Genomic DNA, 12,014 nt, shown 5'->3' with positions numbered 1-12,014 from the left:
GCAGCAGTCCTGTCTACATACAGTTTCAGCGCCCTGACCGGACAGAGAATGTTCAGCCTCTCGTCTTCCGCCGATGCGAAAGGGGGCGGGTGGAAAGCTGCCAAGTCTACCGGAGTAACTCCGGAAGGAAAGTTCTTGGGCAGGAACGACAGGTTCGGCCTGAGCGAAACCCTGGTACCGTTCCCACTAAATCTCATGCAGCTTGGACTCACCGAGAGCGCGTGCATGTCACTAGATCGCTTCGCTGTAGTCAAGGCGACCAGCAGGGCAGTCTTAAGTGAGAGAAACTTCAAACCCACCGTGTCCAGCGGTTCGAAGGGGGCTCTCGACAGAGCGTGCAGTACCAAGGTCAGATCCCAGGAGGGAACTAAGGATCTAGATACCGGCCGAGCACGCTTGACACCCCTCATGAACTGTCGAATCAATAAGTTCTCACTTATTGGTCTGTTGTCCATACCCACATGGTAGGCCGATATGGCCGCCAGGTTGAGTTTCACTGAGGAGTTCCCCAAGTGTCTATCCAATAATTCTTGCAAGAAGGTTAGGATAAGAACCACCGAGGCCTGAAAATGAACGGCCCGTTCCGGCCTCGCCGCACACCAGCGCACAAACACGTTCCAAGCCGTGTTGTACCGCTGTCTAGTCGAAGGGGCCCTGGCCCCCAAGATCGTCTCAATGACCCTAGGGGGCAAGCCTGTGGCTATTAGAGTCGACCCCTCACCAGGCACACCCAGAGGTCTAAGTCCTGTGGGCGCGGATGGAATATCTCGCGACCCGCCTGGGTAAGCAGATCCCTCCACAGAGGGAGCCGCCAAGGCTGGTCGTAGAGGAGGGGAAAAATGTCCTGTCTCCAGGACCCTCGGGCTGGAGCCACTAGTAGCACGTCCGAGCCCTGAACCCTCACCCTGGCTAAGGTGAAGGGAATCAGCTCTAGTGGAGGGAAGGCATAGAGTAGGCCCCGAGGCCACCGATGTGCCATCGCGTCCAGTCCCAAAGTTGGCGAGCCTTTCAGGGAGAAAAAGAGTGGACACTTCTTGTTCTCGTCTGTAGCGAACAGGTCTGCCACCGGAGTCCCGAACCTGTCCCAGATCTGTTCCACTACACCCGGGTGTAGGGACCAGTTGCCGTAACGGAGGGGACCTCTGGACAACAGGTCTGCACCCGCGTTCAGTAGTCCCGGGACGTGGCAGGCTGTCAGTGACAGAAGACGCCCGTCGCACCAAGTCAAAAGCCTGTATGCCAACGTGTGCAGGCGTAAGGACCTCAGTCCACCCTGCCTGTTGATGTAGCACATCGTTGTCGTGTTGTCGGTACGGACGAGGACATGACAACCCCGTATGAGCGGCTCGAACGCTTGCAGCGCGAGGAAGACCGCTAGGAGTTCCAGATAATTGATGTGGGCGGACCTCAAGGTTCCATCCCATATCCCTCTGGCCGACCTGCCTTCGTGGGTGGCCCCCCACCCACTCAGGCTCGCGTCCGTAGTGACGACCTTCCTGGCCAACGGTAAACCAAGGGGGACTCCCTCCGTCAGGGTCCGTCTGTCCGACCACCACCTCAGGGCGAGCGTGCATTCCCCGGGGATTGTCACTCGCCGCGAGAGGAATCTGGTGGGCACCCGTAGAGACCTCAACCAGCGCTGAAAGGGTCTCATGTGGAGTCTGCCCAACCGCACCAGGGAGATGGCCGACGCCATCAGTCCCGCCATACGTAGGCAGATTCTGAGTGGCAGTCTGTGTCCTCTCTGGAACAGGGCCACGCACTTCAGGAAGGCGTCGATCCTCTCCGGGCTCAACCGAGCCGTGAAGGAGACTGAATCCAGTGCTATGCCTATGAAGTTGATCGACTGGGCGGGCACCATAACACTCTTCTCGTGATTTATGGTGAACCCTAGGGAGGACATATGGGACACCACCCGAGTGGTGTTCCATAGTGCCTCCTGTGGCGAGCCTGCGCTCAGAAGCCAGTCGTCGATGTAGCTTGCTACACGTAGACCTCGTCGCCGCAGAGGGGCCAGAGCCGTCTCGGTGCATTTGACGAACACCCTGGGGCTCAGGGACATCCCGAAGGGGAGAACCGTGTATTCGTACACCTTCCCCTTGAAACCAAACCTCAGGAACTTCCTGTGAGGTGGGTAGATAGGGATGTGAAAGTAGGCGTCTTTCAGGTCTATAGATGTGAACCAGTCGTTCATGCGTATAGAGCGCACAAGAGACTTGGCTGTCAGCATCTTGAAGCGGAAGGACTTGAGGTACCGATTGAGAGCTCGTAGGTCCATGATTGGACGCAGCCCCCCCCCCTTCTTCTTGACCAGGAAGTAGCGTGAGTAAAACCCGCTGCGACTCTGGCTCAGGGGTACCTCTCTGACAGCCTTCTTCTCCAGCAGAGAGTTGATCTCCTGCTGGAGAACCTGACCCGCTTCGCCGCATGCATCGGAGTAGAGGATTTCTCCGAATGCAGGGGGTCTCATAGCGAACTGGAGCCTGTAACCTCTCGCTATGGTGCGGAGAACCCAAGGAGACGCTCCGCACAGTTCCCACTGTGTCAGGCGACGCGCAAGGGGGTTCTCCATCGCCAGGGGAGCGCGTCGTCGCGCAGGGCTGGCGCCTCCTGGTGGACCAGAGAAATTTTCGGCATGACCCGTCCTGCCAGTGGCGTTTAGGCCCGCCACAAGGCCAAGGTCCCGCCCCACTGTGTCGGAGAGCCCGGGGGCTACCACTGGCAGTGGGTTCATGTCCCCCCGATGTTGTTGTCGTTGTTTGTTTTAATGGCGTGAAGGCCTTCATTACAGGAAATAAAACAGGTACAACATTGGAAACAACAACATGTCGATGATCGGCCGCACCCGTGGTGATGCTCCGCATCGTGAGCCCCCGCCTCTTCCTGGGCGGTCTGAGTGTGAGAAGAATACTCAAATCCAGGCTCAGGGGGGGGAGGGGAGACGTCTGGTCTCGTCTCCCCTGGGACGGGGACGGCGTCATTTGCTCTGTGGCTCCCCACGGCCTCTGCCCTGGCCTCGTCTGGGGCCATGGGGCGGGCGGCCGTGGCCACGCCCAGCCGGGCGTCTGTCACGGTTGGGGGTGCCGGCCGAGGCACCGGACGGTGCCAGCTGGCCTCCTGCCCTCTCCTGGTGGGGCTTGGAGCCAGAGCGGCCACCCCTACCACCGCTGGTGTGTCGGGGTTGGCGTGCGGAGGGAGCTCTTGGAGGAGCTCGCTGTCCGTCGTCCACCTTGAAAAGCAGCCTATCTAGAATGCTAAGCATGCTAGGGTGGCATCGGCCATCCAACGAGGTTGCTACTCCCGACCTCGAAAAAGTTAGCTAAATAGCTAAACAACCCTAGCTTCACAATGTACATACCTGTAATGTTGAGGGAAGCAGTCGGTAGTCGAGGGTCGCTGGGGAACCACGTCGAGTGAGACTCGTGCCTTCGGCCGCTGCGTGAAGTAGTAGCAGCGGTAGTTGTCGGTGGAGGCCTAGGACTGCATCCGACATCTCGTTGTCGCAACCACCCGGCTCGGGGGAGCCTCGTTGGTGGGCCGACGAGATCCCGCTGGAGGGAGAGCAGCACCCAGAGCCAGCCGGTGAGGCCTGGCTGATGTCTCGGGTCTGGCTCCACAGGCCTGTTTACCAGTGTGGTGAAGAGCGTGTGGAGCTTGTTGCTGGCGGTCCGAGCCGCCTTCCTGGCAGGGGAGGAGCCCAGGAAGGACTCGTCATGGTGTCTCTGAGACGCGTCAAGGTTGAGGGGTCTGGAGAGAGAGGACGAGGTGGTGGGCCTAGGCCTCGAAGTTTGGGGCTGGTCGGGACAGCCGGGCTCGGAGGTGTCGACCAGGGACCTGTCTTGGTGACTCTCGACGCGTGAGATGCGTCAGCTTTTCTCCCCGTCCGCGAAGCAGAAGCAGCAGGGGTAGAGACCAGAGGTCTCGAGAGCCTGGCGAGCATGCTGGCGAGCAGGCAAACCATGCAGCGAGAGTGACTGTCCTCAGGGGACAGCAGGTTGCTGCAGTTGCATGAGAAATTCCCGGTGGCGTTCCTCCTCGGGAACCCGGGAGGGCTGTTGTCACCGCTGCTGAAGGTCCTCCTGGGTCTGGTTGTGCTGTGTAGCGTCACCGCCAGTAGCCATGTTGCCTAGTGTAGTTTTCCAACTGTCCACTGAGGTGTAATAAGGCTAGAAAACTAACCAGGGTCTTCCGACACAGGGAAGAGTCTTGTAGGTCAAGCACAGTTGTAGCTTAAAGAAGGAACCAGCAGTTCAAGACATTGTAGAAGCACTTCTCCTTTAAGTTATAATATAAAAATTATAAAAAAGGAAAAGTGGTGGTGGAGTAGAAGAGTAGGACTCGTGGTGCTCCACTGAAAATCAGCTGTCTAAACAGAGACGACCACGTTGTGAAACTGTGGTGGCCAGAGAAGCTGTTTAGTTGCGTGAAAGAAAAGGCGCCGGACTACGGGAAGGCCGCAAAGCCTGGGGCTCGCGTAGCGCGGCCGTCGGGCTGGTGCTGTTTAGGTCTGACGACACAGAGCGATGCGGCGGTTCGTCGGGTAGTGCGGGTTGCGTAGAGCAGGCCTGTGGCCTTCGATAGCAAAAACAACCGTGCCAAAGAGAAGCTAGAGAAGCTGTAGTTAACGCCTGACGGCTGGAAACTAGCTAGTGTCTAGCGGAGCTAAAAGGCTATAGCTGCATTAGCGGGAGCTAGCTAACCTAGGAAGGCTAGCGAAGCTGCGGCTGGATAGCAAGCTAGCGTCGTAACCCGGCTACGGTGGTTGCTTGTTGTTGGTGGCGCTAAAATCAACGCCTAGCGGCCGAGGATTAGCTAGAAACACCGGTAGCAAGCGAAACAGCGTTGCAGCTTGCTGCTTATGCGGGTTGTCTGTTGCCCGGGTTCTGTTGCAGTTGCGACTGAAACATACCCACTGAGGGTCCTCCTGGGTCTGGTTGTGTTGTGTAGCGTCACCGCCAGTAGCCATGTTGCCTAGTTTAGTTTTCCAACTGTCCACTGAGGTGTAGTAAAGGCTAGAAAACTAACCAGGGTCTTCCGACACACGGAGAGAGTTTTGTAGGCCAAGCGCAGTGTTCTCCAGAAGTCTGGAGAAAAAGTAGAAGTAGCTAGAAGTAGCTAGAAGTCGCTAGAATACAGCTACAAAGTGGCTAGGTGTAGCCAGATGACGTTAGAAGTCACTATAAACAGCTACAGAAACACACACCAAGAGCCAGGGGCAGTCAACAGTAGCTAGAAGCAACAGGAGTAGCTGATAGCAGCTAGAGGAGGCTAGAAGTAGCCAGAGGGCAGCTAGATAGTAGCTAGCTAGTAGCTAGGGCCTTTCGGCACGGAGCAACGTGCGTCGCCGATCTAGCGCTAGGCCTTGCGGCCGTGTGGGAGCCTGTGATAGCCGTGGAACGGGCTTCCGAGCCGACGGGGTCTTACGACACAACGTGGCGGGAAAGAACGTGGGTCAGCGCGGGCCGAGGGAGTCTGTGAAAACTGCGTTTTAGCTAGTAGGGTCCCTCAAGGTTTCCGACGATAGTGTAGAGAAAACAGGGGAGAAAACAGAGCTAACTGGGGTTGCAAAGCGGAGGTTTATCAACTCACCGTTAGCAGAGCAGTGCAGGTTGACTTCCGCGGGTCGCCGGGCTGAACTTCTTTCCGACGAGCGGCTGTGTCTTGTCTATCGTCGGCTGGCTCTTGTTCCACGGTCCAGGCAGGGCTTCGCGGCTAACGCGAGGTCTCCCGACACTGGTTAGGCTGAGCCACAGCTAAGCTAGCGTTTGTCAACAGCTAGGCTAAAGCTAAGCTAGTGTTAGCCAAGGCTAACGGGGCTATGTCCGAGAGGCTTCACAGCACTGACAGGAAAAAAGCCCCTTTTTTATTGTTTCTGAAACTTACTGCGTTTCGTTCTCGTGAGTGTAAGACCACCGGGTTTCCACCGCGAATTCCAGGGTACAAGTGAAGCACTCGTCCAGGGGGAATAAAAGTCTCAACGGAGTTATGGAAGTGGTAGTCTTAGAAAATCTGTGTTAGCGCAGAAAAAGGCAGGAATGACGTCTTTTCCGGCTGTGTGCTGCTTTATAGGCTCTGGGCGGAGCTTGCAGCCACAGTCGTGACAGACAGCTGCACGACCCAATCAGTATTGTTTCGTGAGTATATGGATTTATTCTGTGTTGGCACCATGGAAATGGCGCCACCCTTAGGCGATTCTTGAGCGAGATGAGCTTAGATAAACCAGGGCTGCACATAAGTGGTGCGCCACCGTGCATGCGTCGTCAAAATTCAAAATGCGCTGTCAATCAAGCGCCGGGAAGCGCTTCTGCGTACCAGCCGGGGCCGCCTAGAATGATTATTATGGCCAGAATACTAATCAATTCTGTGGCGAGAGCATTTTCCACCGACTGCCACTCAAAGTGGCTACTGGCCAATCACAGCATGTCTTGCACAAGTGCACTGGCCATTGTGGCCAATCACAGCACGTCCTTACTCAAAAGGGGGAGGATTCCATGCTGCTTTCTGCTGGGAGCCTGGGAGGAGGCGGAGGGCGGTTGACAGGAAAACCTGACACAAATAGTTTCGTCTTCTCCGTTTCAGATAGCAAACTACTGTAGTCCCCGGTGTAAAAGGGCATGCTTTGGATGCTTTGCACTCTTCCCATTTGCCGCTGTGCTTGTGTTTGTTTTCCGGCTGCTGGAGCAGCATGGTTGCTCGTGTGCGATGCCGTCTCAGAACCCGAATCCGAGGCAACTATATAAGGTCGCAACACGTTGTGAGCTAGTAGATCGGTTATTTAAATACAAAATAATAAAAAATCTAAATATTGCTTTGATGCTCATATTATCCTTAGGAAGTATTAAGTTGTTTTTATTATAATATGCATTCCATAGGGCTGGACCACACATGGACCTAGATTTTAGCAAATTTAGATTTTTTTAATAATGGGATGAATCTACAACAAGAGCTATTCTAGGGCTAAATCTAGAGTTGCAATACCCTCCATTGACTCCCCACTCATCCAATAAATATTGTTTTGCTATAAGTTATTCATCTTTCTTTTATCCATCCGGCGAGACGGGTCGCCGCATTTTAGGAGCACCAAGAAACTCCTCCAGGTGCTCCTCTGAGTACTAGACCAAAAAAGTTGTGTGCAGCCCTGTAAATAACACCATTTCCATAAACAATATTGTGTATGCAACTCACTGTCCAGTAGCAGGAAGTTGGCATGTCCTAATGTTCCCTCTGGTTGCCTGGCAGACAGGCGGTAGACGATGGAGCCAGCTGCAGCATCAGGACCCACAGCAGCCAGGTAGGGGGAGGGGAACATGCCCCACTGCAGGTCAGCTTGACTGGGCATGCTCAGAATCAGCCGACACAGGTACCAGTCATCACCTGGGGGGGAGGGGTGAGACAGATGTATTGTACAAAGTCATGCATCTGCGTACTTAAGCCAATGTAACATTGTGATTGCTGATGCCTGAGGTATACTAACAGTTTACTTTGGTGTAAAGTTTGGTGTTGCGCACCAAATCTAGCAGATGTACATGGATGTAGATGGTCTGCTTTCAGTGCCCAAACCAATGCGCATCCAAGTATAAATCAGGCATAAAGGTGATGGCCTTGGCAATGACAATCACATCTCAAGGACACTTTGTAAGCCCTTTGTTCATCAGTTTGACAGTATAAGAGAAACTTATTGTGGGTCTCAACCAAACGTGGGCTGTGGTTCCTCCAACGGCTGGAAGCTACTGAAGCACATCATGGCAGGGCTTTGTGCTCTCCGAACACATTCATCCATCTAATCCCTCAGAAGTATTTACCATCTTCAGCACAATCTCTCTGATCCTATTTGCTAGTGGGCATCCATTTCTCAAACCTCCCCCTCTTTCCGTCGCTTCACTCCCTCGGCAAATAAACACAGAGGCACCTGAACCCGGGCAGGGGCGGCCATATTGGAGCTAATCTCGCGGTCAAGACAAATGACCACTCACAAAGTGGCTGATGGGCCTCCTTAATAGCCTCTAGCATGTTGTGGCCCAGAATGGGTTGACTGTGTAGCAAAGCAGCTCCACAAGTATCAGACAGAAATATGACAATTCTGTAGGTTAAGATATCGTCTGACGGATTTGGATCAGTTTTTTCCAGCTATTTTTGTCAAGCGACAAGTCGCACATCACTTTGTCACAGAAGCATTAAATAGGGCTTGAGATCGAAAGCTAGAGGATACTTAGTCCATGTCTGTCTGTCTGTCTCTCTCTCTCTCTCTCTCTCTCTGTCTCTGTCTCTCTCTCTCTGTCTCTCTCTCTCTGTCTCTCTCTCTCCTCTCTCGCTCTCTCTCGTCTTATCTGTAGCAGTTCCTGTGTTCTGCTTGTCGTCTTTTCTGAGGAGGGATTTCTTCTGGTCTGAAGACACTTCCTCAGCACCAGCTGTTGTTTTGTTGCATCTCATCCCAAGAACGGAGACAACAGCAGAAATAAGAGAGAGCTTCACTTCATAGGCTCACAAAATGGCACAGAATAAAACGGTCTTCTTTCCTTCCTGCTTTCTTATACACACACCTCTGAGCGTCTATCAACAGAGAGAGAGAAAGAGTAGGAGGGAGAGTGTCGCGAGACAGCGAGACAGATTAGTGTGATAGAGAGGAAGTGGTTGGAGCTTAGGTGATAAGAAAGAGAGAGAGTCAGGGGAGAAGAGAAAAGACAGGAAAATGAGATGAGAGAGGGAGAGTAGAGAGAGGGGGGGTCGAAGTGAGAGGAGAGGGGAACAGTGTGAAGAAAGGTAGGTACAGTAGATGTTGTGAAGGGAGAACAGAGTGGGAGAGGTGGAGCAGAGGAAGATGAAGGGGGAAGTTGGTAAACGCACCTGACAGCCCCCAGTTAACAGCTCAGGGCTCTCATAGCATTCGAGTCTGTTTATCGGAGATGTGGCTGCTTGTATGCAGAATGGTATGTTTAAGTACTGTATACTATCCAGTATCCAACAGTCAGGTCAACATTTGAAGACGAGGGGTATAGCGACCTTTGAAGTATGATAATGAAGCATGTACTGTATGCGTTGTACTCTCATCATTAGAATTCAAATGTATATCCTTGCTGTCGGGCAAAAACCCTGTATATTCAAAACCTTTACTGAAAACTACAGAAAATGTAAAAACAAACCTTTGTTCCAATGCATCCACTTTAGTTTTAATGTAGTCGTCATGAAAGCACCTAATTTTGCAGAATGGCAGCGTGATGTCACGACGCCTTATATAAACCAGCGCACCACGAAGACAATGGCAGATTTATATCTTATATATAGCGCCCCTCACTTAATTATTATTAAATAAATGAAAACTGTAAATGACACGGCCCCCTCGTATTAGAAGGTCAATATCAGTCACGGATATTTTCGATGAATCTATCATGGTTAAAATGGAGTTTGAAGTTACAATGGTTTTGTATAGGAAGGGGGCTGGGCAGCTAAAATGAATATCAAATAATTGATCTAAATATTGAATCGAGCGACTTAAAAACTGTCTGGGGGCCCAATGAGTGGCTGGAAATGAGCACAGAGGTAAAATGCAAGGTAAAATGGAACCAAACCGTGATTTATTCCAAAAAAGGGTTACAGGCATGGAAATACAGGGGTGTTCACATAAGCCTGAGTAGGCGATGAAATGACCAAAAGTTTTTTTGAAAGTGAAATATCTCTTTAACCACTCTCAACCTATAAGCAAACCTAACGTAAAAAGCAAAAATGTTCAAAAGGTTTCCAAAATGTAAAAAATAGCAATCTCACAATGCATCACATTGTGATGTGTTATAACACTATTTCCGGTACTTTTGTGTGACACTGTGACCGTCATACAACGAGATATAAAATAGGGCATAAATTTATGAACAACAAACGAAGATTAAATATGGAATTTCAACTTTTCTGCCCAACAGTGACAATATGTTAATAGTCAGACAAGCCAGATGAACAGAGCCTTTTAACAAATGCGAAACAAATGCCCTACGGCGAGCAGTCAGAGCCATCCATAACCATGCAAACATCTAGGACTGGATAGTGAAATGCTCTCCATCAACCAAGACTGGGCCCCTGGCTTAGAAAAACCACGTTCTTGAGCCTAGGTTCCTGGGCTTCTTTATTAATCATAAATGCTGCCCTGTATGCATAACTGTGTCATGATCCCTGGTCTGAGCCATGCACGGCATGCTAAGTACTTGCAAAACACATGCATGAATACATAAATGCATACAAAGTGTTGGCTCTGGGTTGACTGAGTGGGCTTTGGCTGTTTACCTAGCCCGAGGACGGAGAGAGGAATGGAAGAGCATAGAGTGATTAACCCAAGTGTCAGAAGTCATCAAATATACTTAGTCTACATTAGGACAATGCTGTAAAACAACATGAGCCTCCGTATTCTTAGAAAAACGTGCTAATTACAAATAATCAAACCTTGATTTGTGATTTATTTTTGACTACTAAAACTATTTTCAGATATTAGCAAAGGGTTAAACCCTTTCATAGTTATTGTGGGTATAATCATAGTCTTTTAAACAACTTTGGGGCTTCTTGTAAACAGCAATATGCCAAATCATCATGTGTTGATTTTGATGTTTGAAAAAGTTGTACAATGATTTCCTTGTCAGTGTGGTGCAAATGATGCAAGTGAACTGCACTACAGTGTTGTCACGTGCATTCAAAAAGTGTATTTCCATTAACAGGACACCTTCCATAATTTAATTATTTAATTATTTACTCCACATCAAAATAAAACCAATTTCTCCAGTGGTTTCAAATTCATCAATAACTGATCCGTGTTTCCCCATCTCTCACTCTCTCCCTGGCCTGTCCTTTTCAACATTCGTCTCAGTCTCTCCCCTCCTCTTCTCTTCACCCACAGACAGGTCCTCTAGGCTACAAGATCTCTTTGAGACTGGATCAGGACATCAAATCAGATTAGAATACAGGCTGACTATACTGAAATCAGGGGAAGAAGGGGACTGAGGTTGACTCCCTACTAATCTCAGTTAAAAACATACGGACACAATACAGAGGCAGTCATGTAAATACATTCATACTGTAAGATGATGGCTGGGTTTGTACAAAGCTGCCATTCCCTCATTTGCATATCAATGCAGCCCTTGTCATGGATTGTTACACAAAATGAGGCTAAGAGGAAAAGGAAATTGTATTTCATTTACACTAAACCCATTTCTATTTTCTATTCAAATTTGTTTATTTGTTCAGATTTTTTTTCTCTTCCTTTTATTCTCTTTGCTTTGATACACAGCGTATCAGGAACACATCCGAGACGACAGAAGAGGACAGAGACACAATGAGAGAGCTATTTTCTTTCTTTCTTTCTCCGTCTGACTTCAACAGTGGGTGACGTGTTCCGGCGTGGAACAGAATATGGCAGCAGACCAGCGTCCGTCCAAAAATAGCAAGCCGCCAGCATTTTGCTAAGCCCAATTAGATAACGACAAACAACAAGCAGTAAGGCTTCAAATTAAACTATGCTTGCGTCCACATGCAGGTTGTATGGGTGAGTATGCATAATACATAAATGCAATAAAGTTTGTATAATACATTGAAATAAAATAACAACTCTGGAAGTGGCCCTCCACTTGATGCCCTTAAGTTTTCAAAATAAAGGCACTAGTAGTTCCATTACTACCTCGTGCTAATAAGTCTCTTTAGAAGCGTTAATATTTCAAATGAGATGCTTGGTTGAAATTATGACAGAACATTGGCGTTCTGATTAAAACCATTGCGAGTGCTGTAGATTCAGAGATAATATCAAGTTTTGTCGGCCCGTTTTGAATTGAATATATCACAATATACTCACTGCCTCATCAAACCACCACAGAAGCCACTTGTATCTCTAGTGGGGGTGTAGCTAATTGATTGACAGGCAGCCATTGCTGATTGCAAAATGATTGAGAACCAATCAAAACACCCTCTGTGGTTGAGCAAATACTGCACAATGTTTCTAACTCTGAGAGTGTACTGGTTACATTTGTACACTCTCTGAGTTAAAT

At 50.1% G+C, this 12,014-nt stretch overlaps 1 protein-coding gene across 1 annotated transcript in view; it reads right to left on the bottom strand.

Annotated features, from left to right (window-relative positions):
- The window catches only part of LOC310856776 (neural-cadherin), a gene marked incomplete at both ends in the record, with an annotated part of 169,146 nt that overhangs the window by 89,126 nt on the left and 68,006 nt on the right, over positions 1–12,014 (bottom strand). The window contains one exon of the mRNA XM_083762251.1: positions 7,186–7,374. Within this exon, the coding sequence (XP_083618377.1) occupies positions 7,186–7,374 (189 nt within the window). The remainder of the gene's footprint in view (positions 1–7,185; positions 7,375–12,014) is intronic.

This window comes from Protomyctophum parallelum (genome assembly GCF_964188405.1).
Source record: "Protomyctophum parallelum genome assembly, chromosome: 3".
Lineage (NCBI taxonomy): Eukaryota > Metazoa > Chordata > Actinopteri > Myctophiformes > Myctophidae > Protomyctophum > Protomyctophum parallelum.
The sequence above is the reverse complement of the archived record's forward strand: the minus strand, read 5'-3'. Positions and strand labels throughout refer to the sequence as shown.